Source organism: Aquila chrysaetos, chromosome 12, assembly GCF_900496995.4.
Source record: "Aquila chrysaetos chrysaetos chromosome 12, bAquChr1.4, whole genome shotgun sequence".
In the NCBI taxonomy this organism is placed as follows: domain Eukaryota; kingdom Metazoa; phylum Chordata; class Aves; order Accipitriformes; family Accipitridae; genus Aquila; species Aquila chrysaetos.
In genome coordinates this window covers 35,813,218-35,840,159 of record NC_044015.1, presented here as the reverse complement: position 1 = coordinate 35,840,159, position 26,942 = coordinate 35,813,218, and the positions used below count along the sequence as shown (strand labels likewise).

General features: G+C 38.4%; 1 protein-coding gene across 5 annotated transcripts in view; it reads right to left on the bottom strand.

Moving 5' to 3' along the window:
* Nucleotides 1-26,942, bottom strand: part of OSBPL9 (oxysterol binding protein like 9) — a 64,985-nt gene that overhangs the window by 30,283 nt on the left and 7,760 nt on the right. For 2 of the 5 annotated variants that reach the window (XM_030032937.1, XM_030032938.1), the window contains exons 2-4: nucleotides 24,514-24,564; nucleotides 20,545-20,623; nucleotides 7,960-8,036 (exon numbers count right to left, since the gene is read on the bottom strand). In XM_030032937.1, coding sequence (XP_029888797.1) covers nucleotides 7,960-8,036; nucleotides 20,545-20,623; nucleotides 24,514-24,564 — 207 coding nt within the window. Of the gene's footprint in view, nucleotides 1-5,442; nucleotides 5,559-7,959; nucleotides 8,037-19,949; nucleotides 20,050-20,123; nucleotides 20,511-20,544; nucleotides 20,624-24,513; nucleotides 24,565-26,942 lie in introns of those variants that run through there. The other 3 variants (XM_030032940.2, XM_030032939.2, XM_030032941.2) reach the window with 3 other exon arrangements.

The following is a 26,942-nucleotide window of genomic DNA, read 5'->3' as shown; positions in this document are numbered from 1 at the left end:
TTTAACAGCTTGTTAAACATGTAAATTAGGAAACTGCACATCTGAACTAGCAATCAAATTTTTATGAGAAACTTGTATTATATGCTGCTCACCTATGCATAAACTGACAAAATAGGTTGCCTGCAGATATTGTTGAACCTCCACCCTTGGAGGGCAGAGTTCAAAACTCAGCTGGATTTGACCCTGAACAACCTGATCTCATGTAGAAGTTGGTCTCACAATGAGAAGGGCCTTGGACCAGGTGATATCGAGAGGTCTTCTCCAGCTGAAGTTATGCTGTGATTCTAAAATAAGTATCTTCAAAATACAAAAAAAGAACAGGACACCAGACTATTTTAGATCTTCAGAAAGACACTGATTCTTTCTTACCAATCCAAAGTAATATAACCTGTTTTTCCATTGAATAACTAGATCTATCGGTAAGTATGCTTTATTTCCCTCAAATAACAACTACTCTGTCATGTAGATTTTAAGGAATTAACAGTTACATTACCAGATCAATTAGCTGCAGAAGCAAGTAATTCATTTAACTTCTAGTCTGCCCACCACCTCCTGAAACAATACATTTGGTATCTGACTACTCCCCACAAAGAAACCGGTATTGATAACAACTCTGTAGAAGAGAGAAAAAGGTTAACATAGCATTCTTTCCCTCATCCCTCCCTCCCTCCTACAACTTCTGGAATGTCCCCTTCAGGACATATGAAAAGCTTAAAGACTAGACTCTATAGGGCACATGCCAATCCTAACGTTTGTAGCTAGAAAGCAGAAAGCAGGGCCCAGCAGCACACTGACGTACCCAATTAGCAATCTCCCAGTGCGATCTGTGTGATACCCAGTAACTTGGACTAAGCAGACAGGATGGTTATCCTAGGAAAGGGTTTACATGCTGGTCTGGGGTTGAGTAAAGAACTCTCATGCTAGGAGTCCTGCAAAATTATTGCCTTCATACATGACCCTTTTTTTGGAGGGGCTAAACAGGAGGGCAACAACAAAATATAAACCAATTAAAAATACATATTATTAGCCTTACTTCCATTATAGAATTGCTAGCACTAAGGGAGTTTATATGTTGTTTCCTTGTCCTCCAAATTAGAACTCACACATATCACTAATGCATTTGTATTCAAAACTTGTCCATGCTGAGAAGTAATTCCAGCCTAATTTAAACTAGTTCTTTCAAACTAGGATGGGATGAAGAGATTGCATCATCCTTAGAAGAAGCATACCAGAAAAATTCAAATATATTTCTCAAATAAAAGCATTACAATAATGACCTCTGTGGAAAATGAACAGTAACGAAGGCAGGGAAACAAAGAAAAAGATAGAGGCAACAACAGCAAAGACTTGACAAGAGCTGTCCTTGTACGATAGCTTTACTGGGGGAGGAAAGGAGAAAGCTGTACAGAGAGGACTTTCTTATCTTTTTGAAGATATTTATGGTATATTCTTCATCTAATTAGGATTCCAAGTCCAACAAAAAGAACTTGTGGAAGTTAGTTTAAAGGGAATCAGAGTGTTTTCCCTCCATCCTCAATACCTCATCAGAAACGTATCCCCTGCCCACAGCATGTTTGATTTTGTCAGGTAGGACGTTGCCTTTAAGAACTACTGATAGAAAACTGAAAAAAACCCAACAAATCAAGTAGTAAGCCACTGAACAATGCCACCTTCTTGTCTTTTTATTTGTGGCAAAGACAACCATATTTTTTTCCTCTGCTAGATTTTTAAGCAATATTTAAAGCTCAGAAGGTAAATGTCTCAAAATAAGTTTAAAAACAAATGCATGAGTTCTGGAAGGCATACAAGATGTCCAAACAGTCAGAATATTGCACTTAAAAAAAAACAACAAAAAAAACCCAAAACCAAAAAACAGTATTTCTGCTTTGCAAAACAAAATGCTTAGTAAAGACTGTGTAGCTATAGATATTATCAGGTCTTCTAGGAAAGAGTTCAGAAAACAGAGGTGTTTACACATTGATGTAAAATTCTGTTTTTAAAGCATAGGTTACAATTCTGAAACCTCATAAATACTAAATATATCCTAAAGTCCCATACATTTACCTACATAATTTATTATGAAGGTAGATAATGCACATGCGCTAACCTGCTTATTCACTATCATAGTTACTTTGTCAGCAAAATTTGAAAAAGGACAGCACGCCTGTTAACTCTACGCCCTTCCACCAGCACTTGAAACACATCTACATTGGATATATTCTTAATCTAAAAGAATCTGTTCTTAGTTTTATGCAAGCATTCTTGACTCACACTAGAAGCAGGATTGGAAAGCCAGTAACAATATAATATACTTAAGAGAAACACATAAGAAAGTTTTACTCTTATCTTTCATTCTTGTTTGCAGCTTTAGACACGTCATCAAACAGCCTGGTTAACGTGATACTAAGTGAACCGATACTAGCAACACAATTTCACAAACACTTTATGCTGGCGTAAGTGAATCAGAAACAAATAAGTTCCCCTGTTGTTTATTCTCACTCTTACTCTGCTTTTTCTTTTGAGTCAGCATAAACATTTACCTTACCACATAATCAACTCAATGTGGAAACTAATCTGAGTTAAAACTAAACTCTGAAAGGGCGGGCAGCAGGAAAAGTAGTTTTAATTTGGGCCAGTTGTGAATCCAGTTCTAAATTCAGCTATTCTTGCCACACTGCCTCTTCCCTTTTGCTAGGAGAAGTGAGACAGGACCGCTTCCAGCAGCACTACCAACTCTTAAGTATTGGTGAAGCCATGGTCTAACTCTTAATATTTAAGCCATTGTATCACTCTTCACAGCAACCATCCCAGATCCACTTCTTAGTATATAGTTTTCTTACCTTACTAATTGCTACTTACAAAGTAAATATCTTGTTTAAATTATGGAGGTATCAAGTTACAAAGCAATTTTTTTTTTTAATTTCTTTCACTTTTATGGTGGTAAAAAATGGTCCATCTTTGTACTGACAGTAATTTCAGTTCCTTTGTCTCTACAGTGAGTCCACTCAGAGGCTGAAATACTTTGGGGCATTACCTGAAAGGTTTTCATAAGTTTGGGTAGGAAATCCTTTGTAGCCTGCAAGTATTTAAAGACTCTCTAATGTGTATTATCACTGTCATATCTACTCAGAAAGCATGAAAGACATCTTATTTGTAGAATATGCAAGTTTCAGCTTTGTATTTTTATTTATTTTTCAAATCAAGTTGGTAGTTAGTTGCCTTTTATGCAATTCTTAACAACCTCTTTAGTTACCACTTTAAGACACTTACCAAGATGCTCTAGCAGCACTAGAACAGCTAAGGGGAAAAGTACATTTCAAGACATGGGATTAAAGGCAAGAATGAGTGTGAAACTTTCAGTTAACAGGAGGAAGGAGTAGGGGGAGGGGAAAAACAAAAAAAAAAAACAACCAAAAAAAACCAAAAAATGCAAAGCTCATCCCCTCAGCTCAGGGTGAGCATGACTCCTACAGATAGGATCCTAACACTACCAAAATACATGCACACGTTCAGCCATTTAGAATTTCAAAATTTATTCTGTTTTTTACTGAATTCCCTTAAGGCATGAGAAGAGTAGAGTTACTCTGGTTTTTAGTTAGACTCATATTTCAACAATGGTCTTTTCAGATCAAAAAATAAAGTTACTGTGTTATTGTGGTCCTAAAAGACATGAGTTATCTTCAAGGGGTTTTCACATGGGAGGATTCCAGAGCCAAAAACCACTGGGCTGCCACTTGCAAGACAGACAAGGAAAGCAGGACATTTATGCTAAACAAGACGACTAGAAGCACCTCCTGTCTGAATGGGATTGCTGGTTGATATAAGACACTGGTGAGGAATAAAAGAAAACTTGAGATAACTTATCACCCTCCTACCTCTGCCCAGACAAACAAGAAACCCAAGCCACAATATACCTTCACCCCATGCACACCCTTCCCCTTATTTCTTGGGGGTGTAAAGCAACTGATGTATACTGCCACTGCAAAGCCACTGACCTTGTAATGCCACAACAATAACATCTTGGGAGGGGTAAGGGGAAAAACACTGGTGGATTCAGAATGGTACTTCAAATACTACCGCACCATCTGCTCTTCAAGGACTTTTCAATAGACAAAGCTAATACTAGAAGAACTATGCATATTTTTAGTAATGCCTTTAATGTAAGAACATACAAAAACACAGCAAGCAGAACAACAGAGTTCAGTTTCAAAATTCAGACAAATTAGATTACAAGTGTGTCTGAAACATTTCCTCCCTATTCTTGTTCCGTTTGGATACAACATTACTAATTGTCAGCCCTCTGGACAGCTAGGATCCCTTTACTCATTCTATATATTTATGACTCAGTTCTTCAGTTCCTTGACTGTAGCTCACTCTTGCAAGTTTAGGTTTGTTGCTGGGGGTGGAGGGGGTAGCGTGTTTAATTATTTTTAAGTGTTTCAAAAACACTTCCATTATAAAGACTGAAGGACAACACAGTAGGACATTTAGGCAAAATAAAATTAGCAAGACTAATCAGACTAGAGAACACCCAGACACCACTTCACCTCTCCACCTCGCATTAACTCCTTATCCTTTCTGATTTGTTTCACACAACCCACGAACTACCTAGGTTTCGGTATGCTTTCTCATGTCCAACAGATGCATGTTTGACACTATGAAGAAAACTTAATCAAAGCCTGACTTTGCGAACTTGAACACTCCAGTCCGAGGACAGACAGACTGAAAGCAGCACGAAAATCTGAAAAAAGACTCAGAAAAGATCTATCGGTTTGGACAAAACCAGACGCATAAAGGTCTTCTATGACAGATAACCACGTTTCTGTTTGCGACAGAAACTAAGAAAATACCGTTACAGAAAATAATCTCCGCCACAGCACTCACCCCCCCCCCATCCATACCCGTTGAGCCAATAATCCTCCCAAAGAACTCATCTGACTTTATTGTCCAAATAAAAAGGAAAGCAAAAGAACATCAAGTGCATGAAGTGGCGTTTTGTTTTAAATGTTAATGGACGCCAAGGCGTGTTTGTATACAACGGGCTCTTGTAACCGGATGAAAGCATCCCTCCGGGCACGCAGGGCGCCCAGAAACTCGCCGGCACTCCGATACGGCATCAAAGCCCTTCCCGGAGACCCCGCGCGTCCCCCTGCGGAGGAAGCCCACGCCCGCCCTGCCCGCCGAGCCCCGCTCCCCGGGACGGGGCGGGGGGGCTGCCTGACGCCGATCTCTGCCGCCTGTTCCCCGGGGCCGCCCCTAGCGCCCGCCCGGGCGGGGCAGGGCAGCGGCCGGAGCCGCTCGGCCGCCGCGGGGAGGAGGCAGCGCTCGGCTTCCAGTCAGGGAGGCGTCCGCGGCGGGGAGGGGACCTGCCCCAGAGGGGACACCCGGCAGCCCTGACACCTGCCCCCCCCCCGGCCCCGGCCTTCCCTCCCCCGTACTCACACCGGCCATTCCTCCGCGGGGTGCGGCGAGGAGAGCGGAGCGGAGCGGCGGGGCTGGCTGACCGCCCGCCCGCCGGGCCCCGGCAGCGCCGCCTCCGGCGGGGGGAGCAAGGGAAGGGCAGGGGCACCCCCCACCACGGCCCCGCCGCTCGCATCACGAATAAGGCGGCCGCTGATTGGCGGGCGGGCGGGGCGCGCCCCTCCCTCCGGAGAATGGCGGTCACCGGGAGCGGGGACGGCCGGGGAGCGGCGGCCCGCCGTGAGGGGAGGCAGGCCGGCAGGCTCAGCGCCGCGCCTCCTGTCACCGAAACAAAAGCCGCGGTACGGGGCGGGCGAGGCCCCTCGGCAGCCCGGCTGCGCTCCGTGCCGGCCCGGGGTCATCCCGCCAAAGGCACCGCTAGCCTCAGCCAGTGGCCGAGGCGGGAGCACGCCGCTAGAGCCCAGCGGGACCTGGCCGGCCGTCAACACGGAGGGGTTTCTGCTCGCAGAGACAGCCGGTGCTCGGCCCTGCAGGCAGCCTCCGTAACTTCAGCCCGGGCTCCGCAGAGCTCGTTCACTCCGCCTGCACATCGGGAGAACGGTACTTGAGACCGCTCTTCCTCACTCATGGGAGAAAGCTGCTTTGCAAGGAGGTCTAGTCTTGTGCCGTTGTTAAACCGGTATCTGCTCGGCAGCTCATGTCGATGAAGATGGCGAGCCTTGACAGTTCCTGAGTAGGGGTGTAAGCGAACAGTCTTCCAGCTAGTCTAAAAATAAGGGCCTCAGAAACAAAAAGGGTATGTGACCGGCACGTTGAACAAGGTTCTTGAAAATGAATGGTGAGCACACAACAGTGGCCCACAAGGTGTTATGCCTAATGCTGGACGTATTTAAGAGGGATGAGGACATGTTTCTTAGTAATCAGTTCTAGATTTTTAATTATTCCCTCAAACATTACTAGATAAATTACTAACTTAGGGTTTTTTTATCTAAATATGCCTCACTTACTTGAAAAACTCCTGAAACATGAACAGGTTATGTAATGGGAAACAGTTCCATTACTAGCTGCAATCGTGAAATCTATGTCTGCCAATAAAACTACAATCACAATTTCCAGAGAGTGTGGAAGTGTACATTTTGATAAAACCGCAGTATATTCTGGTGTTTCACTTCTGTACTCTATCTCCAAGCCATAAAAAGTCTTCCAGGTGGAGAAAACTGCACAGATTACTTTTACTTCACTTCAGACCCTAAATAGTCCTGCTTACGTTAACCTGTTCACTTTCTCTCTCCAAGCTGAGGATGGAGAAAGAGGCGTCCCCTTGGGAGGCAGGCTCAGCCCTTCTAAATCCATATGTTGTCCTCAAGATAATCTCTGTCCCCTCAGACCCACTGCAGAGCAGAGTTCTTCAGTCTGTGGGCAGCTACTGTGTCCAGATGGAGAGATTACTTCTAAAATATTTATGACATGTTACTAGGGATACAAAGCTGATTGTCAAACTTGAATTTTTATCCAGGGATCTGCTATCCACTAGAAAATTTGTAGTGGTTTTCAGTAAGTCAAAAAAGGCTGAAAACCACTGTTTAGCAGGAAATTAAAGTAAATTGACTGAGATACCACAAGTGCCCGAAGTTGGATGGGATAAATTGAGGCTTGTTCTAACACTTTAGATTGGGCAAATGTCATCTAAATCAGTCTTTATAACCTGCTTCTCTTTCTGTGATATTAGGGATTTTAATGTATCTTTCTTTATACAGTGTCAATCGTAAAGAGACCTAATTCTCTTGCTGTACTCCAAAAGCATACCAAACCTGTACTCAACACAAATAATGAATACCTGTTTCTACACTGTCATCAGACACCTTTGTGGTACAAACCCAGTATGAGAAAATCCCTTTCATGAAGAGTTTGTGTTTCTCTCCAAGGCAAAAATAAAGGATTAGCAAGCCTTATAGACATGTCCAAGTCTACAACATTGCCAGAAACTGGTCTTAGATAACTAGCGCTAAGAACCATCCTCAGTCCAACCATCTGTTTTCAGAACCAGCAAACTACTAATATCCAGCTCACACAGTAGATGCAAACATAAGCTATTTACCATTTTTGTCATCCAGAAAGAGGTTCAATGCTGCCATCTCATTTTAATTTCAAAATTAGGTTGTGTACAAGTACACAACAGGCTTCCACATGTCTCATTCTGCTTGACCCAAAAAGGACTAACTCCCAGTTTAACAAAAACAAACAAACAAAAGAACTAAATGTGCAACGATCAGTCTGGAACCACCAATTAAAAGTAAGAGTTAATAAAAAGAAGTCATATACTGACTTTTCATGATGGTAAGACGTGAAAATAGTAACAGAAAGACTCGAACCTAATCTCAGGTACCTATACTGATGTCATATTGTATCTGACTGTATAGGCCATAGAACAGCCAGGTGTTATACAAGATATGTTTGATATTAGCAGTCATGCTGTTGTACTCCATTGCTTTGAAAAAAAAGAAAGTAAAACAAATTAAAATTGAAAGTGAAACTTGCCTGAAGCTGGAGGGTATGGCGGAGAATGGTGTCCTCTAAAGCATGAATCCACTTCTCTCTCTCATCAGCATCTCGAGCTGAAAAATTATTCAAAAGGCATTGTTGAATTACATGCAGCATACTAAAAGCCATAAGCAAACAGATCTGATGTCCTCACTATATATGGAAATTAAACCATACTATCTTTGTTAAGTCACCAATGACATAATTCCACAGTTGTCTTAATATCCTGTTTATTTTTCTGTGATTACAGCTCTGTAACATTATTGTGTTAATCTACTGTATAGTACTGGAGAGATGTTTTAAATAATCAGGCATGCAAAAACTTTTTATGCTTTGATAGAAATTTTATTTTACTAATGACTCTACCATATATGTCAAATTAAAAAAAATTAAATATAAGAATATGATAAATATATGAGTTCTGCATTATTGCTATTTGTGATTATCTGTCCCTTGTCCATCTTTAGGGGCATACACAAGAAGAGCATTTGCACAGACATTCCTCAATTCATTAAGTCATTTTTTAATTTTCTTAGTTATGAGAAGCTGTTCAACCTGTAATAAATTATCCAGTAATTCTACTTCAGTGTGGACATAGTAACTTTGAATAAGTTAGCTTTTCAGGTATGGATTCATAAGACAGGAGAAACACCAGCTCTAACAGGTCACTGGTATGAATAATGAAGCACAAAGAATAATCTGAAATACATAATAAACATTTTTCAAACTCAAGACAATCCTACTCTAAAATTGAATATAACCTGAATGATATGTTAACGACAACACACATAATAAGATTTTCATACTTCTGCAACAGACCACCATACAGTTTTAATTAAGAATCCAAGTCAGGAAGTAATGACAAAAGAAGATGATTATGCTTCTTAGTTGCAGACGGTGATAGTTAAGAAAGCAATATATTAAGTGATGATTAAAGGAGGCAGTGGATGGCTTTCAGGACTGGTGGGACAAGAAGAGAAGAGGAGCTGGAGAAGGAGGATGAAGAACAGATCAAAACAGACTAAGGACTATCATGACCTTTTTTTTCTTTTTTTCCCCCTATACTGCTTTTCTTCCCCCTTACCCCCAGTACAGACATGCCAACTTTACTTTGCTAGTTTGAAAGGGTTCCTTGCTGTGCTCTAAGAGTGTTTAAAAACCACAGGAGCAGAGTCAGTAGACTCCAGGTGAAGAAAGAAGAGAAAAATCCAGTCATTAAATAGACTGTAAACAAACTGGCCCATGTACAGATTTAAAACAGTTATTGACAATTGTTTCTAGTTCCTCATTCAAGTGGAAAGTATTTAAAAGAAACAGGAAGCCTGCTAAAAGCAAGGAAAGCTTAAGTGAGCTAGCACCTATTATGCATTGGAGAACTAAGATTCCTATCTGACTTATTTGTTATGGAGTTCAGAGGAAATATCTGTAAGTTATTATACTGGAATGTACTCTCCAGCCTCAAAATGCTTTGTTTTCAATGTTCCCTTTCTCACCCTTATGTTCCCATTGCTTCTATTCTTTGGAATTCTGCACCTCAAACCCATCCATACTGAAAACCACCACGGGTCTTCCAAATATGTTAAATAAACCCTCCTTTAGGAAATTATTTATTACTTTTTTCACACATCCATTCCTATAAAGGGCATTTCACTGGCCAGAGGAAGGGATAAGGGAAGGAGAATCAGAAATCCACAGAATAATCTCTCTCTTATGCCCCCCCCCCCCCCCCCTTTGGAGGAAGAAGCTGTAGATTTTTCTAGACTCCCCAAAGAAAACCCTATCAATATCAAGATAAACATACAGCATTGTTTACTTCAGTATATATACACTAATTATGTCAAATTAACAAAACTATCAGGAAAGACTTGACAATTTATGTGTTTGTGAGAAATACGTAAGAATGTCTCTTTAATATAGAAACTTGCTCCAAGTCTAACTGATGAGGTGGCCTTACAAAGTAGTGGGGCAAAACTTCGATTACACGCAAGGTAAAAGTACAAGCCTAGTTTGAAATGTAGCTAGTTTTTTTAAAAATACGTATTTTCCCCGATTCTACAAGTCAATCCCTATTCATTGTTCTTTTAAAATAGTAAAGTGTGATCAATTGCCACAGGTATTCTGATAATTATACCATTAACATGCACAAATAAAAACTAGACATAAGGGAAAGTGACTACCCAAAGTGCTCTCATATGCACAAAGGAAGTCTGTAGGAAGAAGTTAAAGTGATTAAATGTTACTTGGAACAGCAGTTAAATAACTTTCTTGCAGGAACTGCAGCGGCAAGTATTAAAAAGCTGGATTTTGCCATCTGTAATACTCTCAAAAACTCATTAGAAAGAACTTCTAACTTACAGGGGTTCTTCCTACTAGTTCTCTATAATTTAATCAAAAAGCTGAAGTAGGTGCTGAGGACAAGTTTATAATGCAGTGAAACCAGACAGGATGAAGGGACAGAAACCCTATGAACTCTGTCCAGATGACTGCATTAAGCCAAATATATTTTGCAGTGTGCAAATTATAATTTTTCTTTTCATATAATATGCACATACAAACCCCCTCTTCTTTTTTTTCACAGCATAGCTTACACTGTAACACTAATTTCAATTACTGAATTAGTCAATTAGAATCAGGTATATTTTCCTCTGACAGTAATTTTAATGCTTATTAGCTTCTTTGGTTCTGCTTACCAAGAACAGGCCCCTTTGCCTAGTCCTGACAGACATATCAACCAAGCTTATGCTTCCTATACCAGTCACCACTGAACAGTAAACATGAAGTTACCTGTGTCATTAATCTATCAGTACTTCAAATGTATTAATGCTTCAGCTTTTCAAAGGTGTGTTCAAAGTGGTAGTGGTTAACATATTTCAAGGTGTGTAAGGTTTCTCGAGTTCGTTTTCTGTTTTTTCTGTGTTTTTTTTAATCAACCATCTCCTAGTCCCAAGGAACATCTTACTGGGTAGGTGGGATACAAGTCACTGAGAAGCTACTAATTCATAGGACACAAAAATCCCATGTTCAAGTTTTTTACCCACAGTTATTTAAACTAAAAAAGGAACAATTAAGCTGCAGACCAGTGAATTAATCCTTGTATTACAACAGACTTCCTATGATCTTCCATATTGCCAGCAAAAAGAGGTCACTGTATTAGTTAAATACTAATGTCAACATACAGTACACCATTAATAAAGGTTATCACATTAAGACTTGTATATGAACCACTAACAGAACAGAGAAGGCTTACAGCAACAGGGAAGACCTAGAAACCAATCAATCAGTACAGTTCAAAAACTGAACTGACTTTCCCATGCTCATAAATAAACTAAACTTTTAAAGCTTCTATTCCTCTAATAGCCTTTTATAGCTCTTTCTACCAGGGTTCAGCAGAAGGAAAAAAGCTGTATTTTTTTCCTCATATACTAGACATTGCAAACTTATGGCATAGCATGATCAATCCTTAGGTAGAACACATGAATCTCATCAACCCTGCTACTAAGACAAAGTCTCGGCCACGATAAATCCAGGAACACCGCCATGAGAAGACTGCTTACTGCACAGAAACACACACCATTGTAACCTTTAAAGCACTATCTGTTCAGGACACTGGTTTAACTTTCAGACCATCTATCGTCAACAGCAGATCCTCCTGGCTCTCCTCTATACACTCTCTTAAGAATACCACGGAGAAAACAGTAGGATGCAGTTTTTAGTAAAGCAAGCTGCAAGAAAAGTTGTATTAAATCTAATCAAAATGGCTGCTGTGAGATTAGGTGCAAGTAAAAGCTCCCTAATGGTAAAAGCAATTTAGAACTGAACAGCTGCCAAAAGATCACTGATGAAAAAAAAATCAATGGAAACATTCAAAAAAGAGATTAGCCAACACACTCAGAAACAATTTATGGGAAAAATCTACACACAATGGTCAGAGATCATTATCCACCCATCTGTAGGGAAAGCTAGATATCCAAGCCATTTTTCATTTAAAGGGGGCAACTTTGGCTGAAGAAAAAGCTCTAATATCTTTTCAGCTAAAAAGTTTGTGATGCACACGACATAACATTCACTCTGCATCAGCAAATGCTGGAGCCTTTCTTCAGCAGATAGGGGACAAGAACGCCTTGCTCATTAGTCCTATGTCTCGAGTACCCTGAAATCACTCCAATTTTTTTCATGATTTGATCAGGCTCCATTTGAAAGTTAATTTCCTCCCTCCCCCCGCTGATTCCTATGGGAAAGCTACTCCAGAATCTCTTTCTACCAACATATTTGGGATAAGGCAATTATTATCTAGTCCAAGGAATTTCACTAGTGTCTGTGCTTATATAAAAATGGAGGAATGATATCTGGTACCTCCTGACACAAAAATTCTAGAAAGAGAAGAAGGGCAGGGGGCAAGAGAGAGAAACAAGTTACCTTTTCCTAGGCTGACCCTAGAATAACAGTATTACAAAAGACAAATAAGAAACACCGAGACATCTACATGAGAAATACCTGGCACTTAAAAGACATAAAGGTGTTACTTCAGCTGTTTATAAGTGATTCAAATTTTTTTATACTAATTAGAAAAAGAAATTAAATAGAAGAGCCCACTACACTACATGAATATTCATTGTGGTTCTTAGTCTGAGGGGTTAATGCAATAGTTACCTTGTCAGCTGAAATGCAAATTGTACTAGGCCATCAACTATCCACAAAAATATCAATGCTGTCTGCAGTTGAGAGAACACTAACAGTCCCTGTGCTTTTCTCTATTTTAAGTGCCAGAATCATTAACTCAGTTTTTACTGCAATTTAACAGTGAACATTTCCACATGGAACCAGCTAAATCCACACAGAGCTATATATTCACCGCTGTATGCAAGAAGTTGGAATTATTAATGGTTGAAACACTGCAAATGTACCATGATTATGTCAGTTAAGCTCTTTTTACATTTTTCTAGTAGAATTAGTATTTATGAGCTAAATTACAATTTGTTCCCATATGCTTAACCTTTCACTCCTCTGTGTCTATAGTGCATCCTTTGAAAGGTACCTGTATAATTTATTGTGACATCTCAGGTATGTCTCAGGCAACCACAGGGTACTTAACACAATCACAGTCCTATCTATGACTAGTTCAGAGAAGCGCACTTGAAAAGTATGTAATTGCATTACAGTGAGCTTTAATATGATAATAATATTTTTAAAGACATGCATTTTTTGCAATCCCTCTGGCTGAGCTTATTCATAAGGTATTTTAACATCCATTTTATGGTAAAAAAAATCTTAACTCTTTCCTAGAGGAGGTACAAAGAAAGAAAAGCAATTAGTTCACCAAGGAGAAAATTACAGAATGAAAAAGTACTAAAGACAAGAATCACTGCTTCTATGGAGGAATTTCTGTAATTCAGAAAGATGATGTTTTACAACTCCTAAAATAGTCCCTTATCTCTGAATTTCCCAAACTGCCAAGTCAGATATGGCAGGGATTTTGAAAAGTTCTATTCTATGAGGACAAGAAGGCAAATGAAATGCAACTACATTAAACGCTCTCATCCTCTATTAGTTTCCCAAATAGAGAATAAATTTTGTAATTTAGAGTTCCTATAATATTTACTTTGTTGTGAAGAGATTATATGTGTTTATATAACGTATACCAAATGTTAAAGTACAGCATAAAACAGATTACTTTTTCTAGCCTAAGCTTGATAGCATCTAAAGATTAGATATAAACAAGTTTAACAACTCTGCTCCACAATACAGCATTTACCACTAGCATTTCTAGGTCATGCACAGCAGCACTTGGAAGACAGAATATATAAAACATATCACCTCAGAATTAGCATACTGGTGCTTTTTTTTTTCCTCTGTGCATCTACATGGGCATTAGGATGAAAGAAAAACCTCAAGAATTAGTTTAAAAAATCACTAGATTACTTATAAATACACCATACTGTCACAAAGTGAAGTGCATATTTTATTTTCATTCACTGTGACCTACTTACAGGCAGAACTCAGTAAAAAAAGTCTATTACACCCACAAAGTCAATAGAGCCAATTATACAGCCTTCATTCTGACAAAACTTCCACTGATTTTTATGCAAAATTCCTGTATTTTCTCAGCCAAGTGCAGAACTAATGTAGTATCTTTACACACAAATAATCGGATGATAGAGGTGAAATTCTGACTATATTGAGATCGATAGGATTTTTGCCACCAAGCTCAATGGAGAGAGATTTTATCAGTAGTGCCCAATAAGGTGGAAAAGTCACACATCAAAGGGCTGTTCTGTGGCCAAATAAATGGCTTTTTAAAGTCACTGAAGGCCTTTCAAACTGTGGAAAAACATGCAAGATGAAGCAGGGTTTCATAAAAGCCTACCAAAATACAGTAGTTTCATTGCTAACAAATACCCTTCTAACACATGCAGCTTCCATATCTGTCAGTAGGTTGAATATAGTCTCAGTACCTTATTTCCTCTGTATCATAATTTTGGAGTTGTCACAATCATTATTCTCCCTTCTACTAATCTTCCTCCTGATGCCATTCTCCACCCACACATATAAATCAACCCTCCTTTTGTTCTGCAGGTGTTTGACCAGTCTGATCTCCCTGTACCTACAGAAGATTCCTGTGCAGTCACAAGACAGAAAGAGAAAATCTAATCTTGTCCAAAGAAAAAGCATCAAATGGTCTCCCGTGTACAATGTATTAGTAAGATTAATCTGTGATTTTGAGAAACCAGCTAAACTGCTGTTTTACTGTTACCTAAGCTCAAAAGCTTTTTTAGCAAGCTTTATAATCAGCCCATAAACATACCTTCAGGTGGAAACTTGTGTGACAAAGGAAATACATGATCAAGATGCTATTAGTTCTCTCTGGGAATTCATACTCAACGTATAATTTCGTAATTAAACATTTCTGAATGTGGGACAATCTGCAAGTATCTGGGTTTTCACTAGAGAATGTCAATATTTAAATATTAATAATAGTAACACTGAAAAATATTATATATACTATATTCTGTGGAAATGGCTTTCAAGGTATGTTTGCATTTAAAAGCCATTACAGATCACAACGAACTAGCCCAGAAACAACTAGCTCAAGGTAGAAACCATATTTTGGCTTGAACTAAAAAAAAAATCAAAATAGAAGAACAAAAATATAACAATTTTCCTTAGCCAATAATATAGTTCTCAATTTAACAGGTCAAACTTAAGTTTATTGCTACTTGGAATTTCTTGTTAAAACAGAAGGAAAAGAGTGTTGAACTTCTCAGTATCCCTCCTGTCCTCACAGTGAGACCTTTTCTGACCATTTCTCCTCTTCCAAAATAGTTGCCATCTAACATATATACGGTTGAGATAATAGATTCGTATTGATGCCAAAAGTAACAAGCAATAAATATACTATTTCTTCCAGAGGAAGGAAAAAAGAAAACAACTGGACACATCACACAGATACTGTTTCAAGGTATTATTTTCTTTGCTACTCTCAAGTTTAACATACATTTTGAAATCTGCTACTTCAACCTTAAGAAATGGAAAACCAAGAGGTGTTTATATATGACCATAAAAATTGAGTGCAGGTAGCCCCATTAAAACTGCCATACTCATGGTATGATTAGAAAATAGACAATTATAATACAGTATGCCGCGGGTGCAAGAAGGTACTGAATGAAACAGTAAAAGCACAACCACGCACCATTCCCTCCACTCTGGTCACAAGTTCCAACTACTCACAATATTAATATAACACATTAATAGCAAAAAGGAGGTACGTGGAAGAGAGAGGAAGACAGAAGAATCATACTGCAAAAGCTAAACCTAGTTCTGGTTTGCAGAGGAATTTTTGCAGTTTTGACAATCAGGAGAGGACGAGATGCAGCCCAGAACTTTGTGGAGCACAGATCTGATCAGTTAAAGGGAGGAGGACAGGTAGCTCAGCTCTGATGTAAATGTATGAAGAGACAAGCCTGGAAGCTTTACTCTTAACATAGCTGCTCACCCACCTCTGCACTATAAAAGCACTATTGCGCATAGCATCGAGGAATTCACTGTTTCAGCATCACCAGAACCCCAAAAGACCCTCCAAAATGTTAGGTTAGGACAAACGATGCAGTCACAGCAGTTATAAACTTCATTGAGGAAACCAGCACAGACCAAGATTTCACACCAAAATATCTTTCTAGGCATTTTTCAATATCAAATTAAAAAAGCTCTCAAAACTTTTGGGGAAAAAGGCTGCAATTTCTGAATTGTTATTTAAATTGGGTAATCTGATAGATTGAAGTGCCTCTTTATATCACAAGGGCAATCAGCTTCCTGCCATCTATTTGGTGGACAATGTTAAGGTTTTATATAAGACTATAAATATTGACTATTTCCCCAAGTAGCAGTGAAACGCAGGTCTAAAACCACTATACTTAAATTTGATACTTACAACAAATACTTAAAATCTCAAATTCTGATACTTCTCAGCAACTAAGGCCTTTGTGGACCCCACTACACCCTTAGTAATAGCTATGTCCCACAGTAACAAAAATTCCCTGCTTTTGTAACACTAAGGCAACCTCTTGCCGCGCGTATCTCCCTCTTTTCTCAGCTGGGATGGTAGGCAGACACAAATTAAGCTAGAAACTGGGGCAGGATGGGGAAAAAGGAGAAATCTACCTTTACCAGCTGACAGCTTTCATGTAATAGGAGAATAAATTGCACAGCAACATTCATGCTTCATTTCTCAGATACTTTTGTGGCAGGAATAGGAAAGGAAAGACAAAAGCTAAAGCAAAATCATCTCAGATCAATGCACTGGACTGCTTCCTATCTTTCAATCCTTTATTACACAAAACAGTGGAGACAAGACTGATTTGCCTTCCAAGGAACTGTGCTGCAGGCTGTAAAAATAAGAGCTGGAGAGCTGGGTTTTCAGGTAGGAGTTTAAAAATCTGAATTCTTGTTTCTGCATGTGTTTAGTGAAGTATTTCAGTCCAAATAAAAGCCATTATTGCTTCAGGTTAGACAGCAATTCAAATATCAAGAAGGCAACAATACCCTTGCTGGACTGTCTTGAACATCATGTTCCCACTCTTGAATTTAAGCCAGGAGCATCCTAGTGAGCAGAAAGAGCAGCTAAGTGATACAGATGATAGAAGAACTGACTTTCCAAATGGAAAGAGCTTATAGCTAGGTGATGATATGAAGATGTTAAAAGAAAAAAAAAAAAACAACAACAAAAAAAACCAACCCACAGTGTTTGAAGGTTATAGAACATTTAGAACAGGGACATGTATTACAGCAAGAAAAAAATATATCAAAAGCGAGCTTCCTGACAGGAAGGTACATTAGACTAAGACTATTATCCCAAATGTCTTGCAGCAACTTGAACGGATTTTTACATCTAATCTGAACAAACCCCTGAGGGAGTGCTTTGAGATCTACCTAATTCAGAAGCCTTAGAATCAAGCCATGAAACTGGATATATAGTATGACCAAACAAGGACCAATTGGGAGATGAAATACATTACTTTTAAATCTATTTTAAAATTTCTGTGGACATCCTACCCCTTCCTTCCCCCTCCAGTGTGAATACAGCTGTATGCAACAATAAAATAAAGGGGAAAAATCTGCTGGGCACTCTGGCAGAGCTAAAGTTAAGCTGACAGTAAACCAAAACATCCTGTTTGGTTTATTGCCCATATTTATTCAACTCACTTCTTTCCTTTATACCCAGATACTAAGTATATGGATACCATTTGATATATACACAGTCGTCATCCAATGACTATATTTTCTTTGTAATAAAAACTTTTTAACTTTTACTAATGTTCAATACAGGGATGGCCACTAGAAAGCACAGTTACAAACAGAATAGAGGGATACTGTCACAGGCAGCAACAAAATATGAACTACACACTGGAAAGACTCAGAATTTACCAAGATCCAGTGACAGGCAGATCTTAGTAGGAGATGCTGAAGGCTTAGGACTTCAGAAATTCAGTTATACACATACACACACATATGGGAACAATATCCCTGTGAGAAGTTGATCAGATGTCTTTAAATGACTTATTTACCCTTCGTCTCATTACTTACATCTCTAGAGTGTTAGACAGATGTGCACTCTTGAGCAACTGACATTAAGAAATAATTAATGAATCCAGTATGAAGTTTTTCCTTCTTTTCCCAAATTCAAAGTCTATCACTGCCTGCCAGCAAAATTTCACTGAGGCCAAAGAAGATTCAAGTCTTCCACAATCAGTACTTAAAGTCTGAGTACATGAAAACATGTTTCTTTTGGGGCCTGAAAGAGAAACCATTCCACTGCAGATGGGACCCTAACTTCGGCACAGGTCAGCAGATCTTTGAAATCTTGGTATTTTTAAAGTTCTGCCACTTTCCCAACTAGGCTGCAGGTTTTTGGATCCCTGGCTGTCTTTGAGAATGAAGGCAGGCAGTGAGAAGGAAGGAAGAGATTGTATCTTTAAAAAAGTTGCCATTTCTGCAGCAGTTTTCTCTTATACAAGACTTCTTTTATAAAGGGTGAATCTATTTATAGCTACGACTATCTCACAGAACAAAAGCTCTATCTGGATCATGTACAAAAAAAATCTCAGAAAGAAATTGTTAGGAATACTGTATGTTTTTTTGGATTATTCCCAGAATCTGCTCTACATATCCTATGTGGTCTAAGAATACATTTTGTAGTATTTACATTATTACCCATTCACCATTCATGACTGATAGTGACCTATATTTCACGTAATTTAAAGCCTGTGTAATACTGAATTAAATTCATATAATGAACAAACATTTTATATATATATATATGACATAAGGGTTGCATGAGGTGAGTATACATTTACAGTGACTGTAAGAACTACAGATATAGTTCCACAGAGCTGTTTTATACTGAAATATCCTGGCACTAATATCTCACCTGTCTTTTTACATTCGTCGCATTACAGCCACATATATTAATGCTATGCTTGTATCATTACAATTTGCTGGTTATCAGGCATGTTATCTTTATAATCTGCTAACAGAAAAAGCTTAACACAGAAAATAGTGTACAAGATCTTAGTTCTACACTAAAGGAGCATACACAAATCCTGACCTGATATGAAATGCACACAAATTGAGATGACAAGGCATGAGATGTTTTGTGACAAAACTGATGTTCAAAAATTATCAATATCACTTAAAGCAGAACATTACTTGTGTCAAATACTATCAGTCTTCTTTTAAGACATCTGACTACCCAAAAGAGAACATAGCATATAAGAAACCACTGCAAATAAGACATATTTAAAAAGCTATATCTTAGTAACTAAAGATGAGAGATTTCTAGATTTACCTGTATCAAGTTCTCAAATATTCAGCAGTATTTTGCTTCATAGTACTGAAAGACTGCCATAGTACGGCATTCCATTACTGCATTAGCAATTAGCTTGCATTTTATCAGTTATCCTTGGGAACAGTAGATTTAAGTATTACTGTGAGCTCAGCATTATGAAGGTATGTTTATGAGGCTTAATGCAGTGAAAAGCCAGAGTACAGCAGCAGCATTTAGGAAGAACTGTAGCACAAGGAATACAGATGCCAGTGACAATATGGTGTACAATTAATATTTATCATTAGAAATATTCTCAGAAACACAGCAGTATTAATGATTTCCAAATCACTGATTTAAAAATATGTACAGTACAATACAGGTTATAGAATTATTCTAGTTTATATAAATTGACTGCTTAAATGCAAATGTGCTTCTTCGATATTAACAGTTTCCAGCTCTATGCAAAGCAATTAAATGATTTAGTCACTACATTTTAGAGGAAAAGCAAAAGGACTAACAAATGTTAGTTGAAAAATATTTTTATCACACTTCCCTAGGATTTTAACATTCAGAAAAGAGAAGTTCTCTAGTCAATATTATCACAGTATTTAGTCTTACTGCTGCAGATAAAATAATTTAAGGAGTACATAACAATTATATAGTACCTTACCCTTTCTACCGGTGAACCATAGCATGCAATGACGAAACATAGCAGTGGCAGATGGCATTGGTGTTAGTAAATGTGAATAAAAGGATAATAGCAGAGAAATGGTGACTGGCAGACAAGACACAGAAATGTAGATGAAATGAATGCAAGCTGGTAAATCTTGAAGCAAAGCTCCACCTTTAAGCCAAATGTTGCCTCTAGTCTCCTCATAATTGAGCATTAAGTTCTATTTAGATACAAATTGCAACCTTCAGACCAGTCTTGATTCTCTTCATACAGAAATGCATAATTGTATCTTGATAACGAAGATCAGAAACATTTTGTAAGCGAAACCCATAAGCAGAAGCCCATTACTTTCTCCCCTTGAGTGATTTATTCTTTACGTTTTTAATCTCCAAATCCTGCCAGAGCTACAGTCTCTTTGTAGCACATATGTATCCACTGCAGATGTAAATCCCTGCCTAACCTGCAGCACCCCTGGATCCAGAATGTTCTCAGTGTGCTCATTCATGCTGTTCTGTTGCCAAACATTTAAAATCATCCATCAAATACAAGTGGAATCTATTATAAGAAAAAACAATCTCTTCTTTCAGCTCACCCTGAAAATGGAAGGTTTTCTGATCAACAGTTATTGTGAAGGTGCTGTCGTCCTCATCGTCTATACCAATCACAGCTCCCTGTGAAACAAAGAACAAAATCCTGATAAGGCAAGCAGTGACATCAGCAGCATACACTCTATCACTACACCACTGGAATTTAAAAAGCATTGACAAATTGGAAGCAAACTGAATACAGTAAAGAACAGAAAGATTCTCTATTTAGTCACAGGATGCAAGTCAGTTCTTTAAAATAATAAATTTTTAGTTGCAGAAAAAAACAGTAATTATTTGTAAAACTGTGATTTTCTAGATGATAATAATATGCATCTTTTATTTTTGTAAAGGAGGTGGCTTTATGCTGCAGCATCATTATAGTAAACAGTTTTCTACTACATTCCAACTTATATTTTAAAGAAGAGTAGGGAGCAATATTTTATAAGTACTTTCCATGTATAAAAATACTAATTCATAGACATTCTACAAAAAGAAGCTCTTGACCTGATTTTATCTACTAGTCTATAAAAAAAATAAATCATTCTAGCAGAATGAATTTGGTCCATCATGTCACTGGTACACTGCATGATCTAATTTTCAGTCCCTAAGTAAATATTAACAATAAGTCATCAGGATATATCAAAAGCAGCTAGCTTTGTCTTCTAATCCCTCATGAATTATTAGAAGGAAATGCAAATAATTTATAGAGTTAAAGGCCATCTGTGCTTAGCTATTTACAAATCTATCCACATCTTCATTCCTAACCCCCCAAACACTTAATAAACAACACAGTTTCATCCAGGAGAAGACACCGAAAAAAAACCCGTTCCAGGCCTCTGTCAACTCCAACAAATTATAACATTTAGTTCAAAAATCACCAGTGGATTTACTCAGTTTCTCTTCTTCTCCAGGAGACACAGCATCAGGATCTGTTTTATCCTTCCCCCTCCCACAAAACAGACAGACATCACTGGAAGGTGTGCATATTTAAAGAGTAAATTCTGCCCTTACTGTCAGAGTGAACAGCAAGTTAACAGTAGTACAAGCACTGTGAGTCAATTCCAACAAGTATTTCATTTCATTCAGCCAAGTATCATACAGCAACTGCAGGGTAGGGGTTCAGGTATACATCAGGCTGGCCAGAACACAAGAATTGTTTTGTTACAGTCTTAGAGGCAGAGGGATCTGAATCAATCTTATTCACACACATTCTTCCTAGCCCCTATATGAGGCTTCTGGCCAATGGTACCAGCTCATGTGTGGCTGGGACTATGACAGGCACCACAAGACAGAGTGGAAGGAACAGGTCCTGTTTAAGAATAGCACCAACCATCTGTAATTCAAGGCTATATAGCAGGAAAGAATAGCTCCACACGTTTTTTTCTTCCCTCCACTGCCAAAAGTGTACCACTTCTCCGAAAGACTATCTTCCGTATAGGCTTTTCAAGGACAGCTCTGTGATCACTATAAAAAAGGCACCTAAAAAGTGTACCCAATCCAGTATAATTCTGAATACTTTTAGTGCCAGGACATAACAACAACCAGATGACTAGCCATTACATTCAAAGATTATCTGGTAATCATGCAGCATGCCAGTGACATGACATGATGGGCCAGATTCATTTTGGCAGAATTATTTTGTTGTTTAAATATACCAATAGATAAAAAATGTCTGGCACTTTAAGTACATGTTTTGCTAAGCAATAAATCAGAAGATCACTGCAAGTTGTACAATATCATTCTCCTCCACAGCTATATCAAAAATCTGTAAGTCAGACACCAAGAACATGACCAAGATATTCTCCCCAGAGAATATAGGTAAAACTAACCTAAGGCTAAAAAGGTCAGACTAAGACAGCTAAATCCTGTCTCCATCCTAAGTGGTGGGAGGAAACTGAGGAGGAGGAAGAGCACATCACTCTCTGTGATCTCAGCACAAAGCTGCATAAAATGCACACACTCTAATTGCAATGCTGAGGCAAAGGGTCTGAGCATAAGCATAGAAGATGATTCTGTTGTCACGCAGATAATACATGTGAACAACTAAAAGAAAAACTAGAGTGTGAAAGTTTAAGTGTGTATTCCAGAAAACTTAAGCAGGACTTAAAACATTGTACAGATGACAGATTCCTCTATGAACACACCTTCCTAAGTACACTATGATAGTCAACAGAAGAATTTGAAGATGAAACTTCAGGCCTGTGAAACGTGTATCAAGAGCAAAAAGGTGAGGAACAAGCTTTTTAAAATCCATTCAAGAAAAAAGGAAGTATTTTAGCTAAATTGCTTAAATTACATGTTTGTTTATGTTCACACCTACAGTTACAAATCAACAATTACTCTAAACAGAAAACCTCTTTGATAGAATTTCAGACTGCAGAAGCCCATCTGTTCAGCTATCAGTATCACTGTCATCTGCCAGAAGAGCTGCTTTACAAAAGCAGAAAAAAGAAAGATTCCTTCCTGCCTCACAAAAAAACTCCACACGCTTCAGATAAAGGATGGGGGAGTCAGCAAATCTTCAGAAAACTCCAAAGAGTAATTTGGGGTGGGAGAGTGGCAGATGGGGGAAGAAAAAGGGATTGTTTTATGTTAAATCCATATAAAGATAGATCATGCAATATTGAACAGATTGTTCACTTTTAATATTTCCTAAACTGACAGGCTGAGGCCAACCTCCACATTGACAGGCTCAAAACACTATTAAAGCAGGCATGGTTTTTCAGACTAAATTTTTCTGCACAATGCAAAAAACATCCTCATGAATCTTTGGGAATGTCATGTTCTCGAGAGTGGTTTGAGTTTACATTACCCTTAAAAAAACTGTAAATTGAGATATCAATACATTAAACAAGGGAAAGTGTGAAAAAAAAGTAATCTGGAATCCAAGTGAATGGAGATTCTCTGTATGAGTCTCAAAAGGCTGTAGGTACCCCTTTACTAGGCCCACAGAAAGACTAGAAAGGAGTAACAACAGAAGGAATGAATAACTGGAAGAAGTGGAGTTCTGCTGCAACACTCATCACATTGTGTGTCAGACCACGGATCACCTTTCCTATACTTCTCTTACTTCAAGACTCAAAATGCTCCCATTCATACCCATTATCCTCCAGATCCCTTCCCCCTATTTACACCAGCTCTTCACAAGATTGCTGCATATTGGAATCAGAGATTCTATGACGAATGGGAAAAAATATAGAAAAAGGACTTGTGCAGGAAATACTTTTGGTACGTGCATGACCACAGGGTAGAAACTGGGCATATGCAAGGACATCACAGCATTCCCACCTCACTTCAGTACTGTCATATCAAGCTACAACAGCAGCACTCAAGGTTAAATGTCCCAAGCCAGAGTGCGTCAAACAGGTAACACTCAGCTTTCCCACTCTGCATCTTCTTATCTCTGTTTCCCCAATTTGTAGCCCGCCAGCTGACATTTCAAAAACTTTGCCTGCTGTTTTCTTCCTTCCCTTTCCAGTCCTCCTTTGTTTCACTAAGCTCAAGCACAATCAAGTGGCAGGCCTAAAGAGTGTCCAAACTGGCAGAATGGAGGACACAGTAAGAGAATAAAGGCAAATCAGAAGGACAGAAGGAAGCAGTTTTGCAATGATTTCTGTACGTACAGAACATATATGTATATACATATATATCTCCACACACAAAGAAATGAGAACTGCAAACAGCAACTTCTTTATAGTGTGCTACTACTAACCCATCTTACTCTGTCATATAATGGTTCTTTATACAACGTATAAAATATATAATGGTTTTATACAGTATACAAAATTATAGAATGTAATTAGACCAGCATGTCACTTGACCTCCAGTGTCTCCTTTCTTTAAATACTTTCACTATTTCAGTATTTTCCAGAGCCAGGAATAGAGCCCAAACCTCAAAAGTCTCCTTGCAGTTCTCTCCATTAGGCCATACGATACACAGTAAGTCATTAAGTACTGAATAAAACAACACTTACCCTGAGTCTAACACACCCTCGGCGTGATCCTCTCATCATTTTGTCTTTTGACTGAAACAGAAAAAAAGCAGATCACTGGATTAACAAATACAGTAAGAATTGCAAGGAGAAAGTTAGTTATTCAAAGCAACTGAGAAAAGAATAAAGCATTTTTGTATAATGTTTTATTGACTGATGAAATGAGATGCAACTTCTGTTACAAAATACGTTAGTTCTCACACAAAAGCAAGTACACCACCTGAAAAGTGCAAGTACACATCTGAAAAAGTAATCCTTCAAAAAATAAGAATACAATATCCCACTTCAAGAAGTTTTGTAGATACCTTGAAGAAATATTTAGAAGATGCAGTCCACACCTTTATAGAAAGTAAAAAGAAGTGAAGAAAGGAATTAGAAAATATTAAAAATTGGCAGTATGCTGATTTACATCTTCCTCCTTTCTCTCCTACTCTCAGAAAAGTGTCCATATAACAAAATCCAGCTGTGCAGGCAGAATTGTACAAATGAAATTATATCTCTGTGAGAAAGTTTCCCAGATTCATACCGCTTTTCATACAGATCCAAATGTCATGTTTAGTCAGGTTTCTAAGTCTACTTCCTAGATAGTACTGCCTGCTTTCATTACAACAGTTAGAAAAGTTATGTTTATAGCCATTTAAGCGGTAAGAGCCCACATCAGAAAACAGGATTCCTATCTCCATAACCAGTGCTCAAACTTGTAGACTAGCCTACCTTGCAGCTAAATTACTGGACCTCTTCTTTAGTATCTGTTTGAAGCACTGACAAGAGAATTCCAGGGGGAAAAAACTCAACCCCTCAAATAGGCAATTCTAAACAGCCACCTCATTTCTAGCTTGAAATTGTGATACCTTGAACTTTCAGCTGTTCCCAGCACTGACTCAGGTAGATTTGTCAGTAACTTTCTGCCAATGTTGTGTAATTGGGCAATAGTGGCAAGCTCTAGTAGCACACACACAAACTCTTTAAGATAAAGAAAAAAAGAAAACATTTCAGTCGCCCTAAATACTCAGTCTTCTGATAGATGCAAAACATCTTCTGGTTTTTAACCACACACACACACACACTTTCTGTTTTTCAAATGATAAATTACATGCCATTGTAGCCTTGTCTCCAAAGGTAGTCTTGTCTAATACAACCCCTTCTCTCTTACCATCCAAATATTCAAACTACTTTCTCCCAGGTCACGAAAACACAGCAATCACTGGTGTCTCATGAACAGATTCTCTTGCTGTCATCTTCTGAAATATCCACTTCTTTCCAACAGTGTCTTAACAACTCCATCTAGACAATATATTGATGTGATTATGACCAGCTCTATTTTCACTGAAGCTATTAGACAATGAAATCTTACTGATATCAGTGGAAAAAGATGGGAACGAGAAGTATCAGTCTTAACAGCAACAAATTATTCTTCCTCTGTTACATATTTGAGATATAGCTACAAGGAAAGCATGAAGCAGTCACAGAAAGTGCTATAACCTAAAGTAATTTAAAAATATAGCAGCCAGAGCTTCAAATAATGCTTTTTGCTGATCTCTCATTCAATTAAGTCCCTAATTTGTCAGAGTTGTCTTCTGAATGTTAGAAACCATCAGTATTAATCTACTTGTTTTCACATCGATACAGGTTAGCTGGTCCAAATGAAATGGAAGTAAAGACCAGCAGTGCATCCATAATGTATTCTACAGATACATAATTTCATTGTAGATTTCCTGAATGAAAACTTCTACATAGGCAAGATTTTTTTATAAGTTTGTTTGTTTTTGTTTTTTTTAAAGCTCAAAACCAAGAAAGGATCTAGAAACAAAGTTACTCCAATAGTTTCCTATCAGATATTGTATATACTTGGGACACACCTCACTAGAGTACACTTTTATTTTTTATATTCTCTGCCTTGAGAGTTCTCCTAAAATGGGAGGACACTACTGAGAGCTTATCACTCCCTCTGGTGGTTTCAAGAAGAAATATTGGCATAATCTTAGCAGGAAAGAAAATACCTAGACTGAGGATGCAACTCTGCACCAGCTGAAAGAAACCTATCAGGTCTGACTGTCCGAATCACACACCCCAGGCCCTCCGGCGTGCCAGGCAAAGCACTCCCAGCTCACTGTACTCAGCACAGGCAGGGAACCAAATCAGACAAAAAGCTAAGGTAGCAGAAGAGATATTTGGTTTGGTTCAGTTCAGATCCCTCAACCAGCTAAGTGCAGGGAAGATGAGAGCTAGTCCCAGTGCAAGGGAAGGCAGAATCCCAACGACCCTGATTTCCACTGTGTAGATTGACTATCAACTCAACTGCAAAAGATACCGTAAAGGCCTTGGACACCACATTTTAATGGAACGGAAGTTAAGTTTAAACATTACAATGTTCTTAGTCTGCAAAAATATTCGCAAGATAAATCACAGGT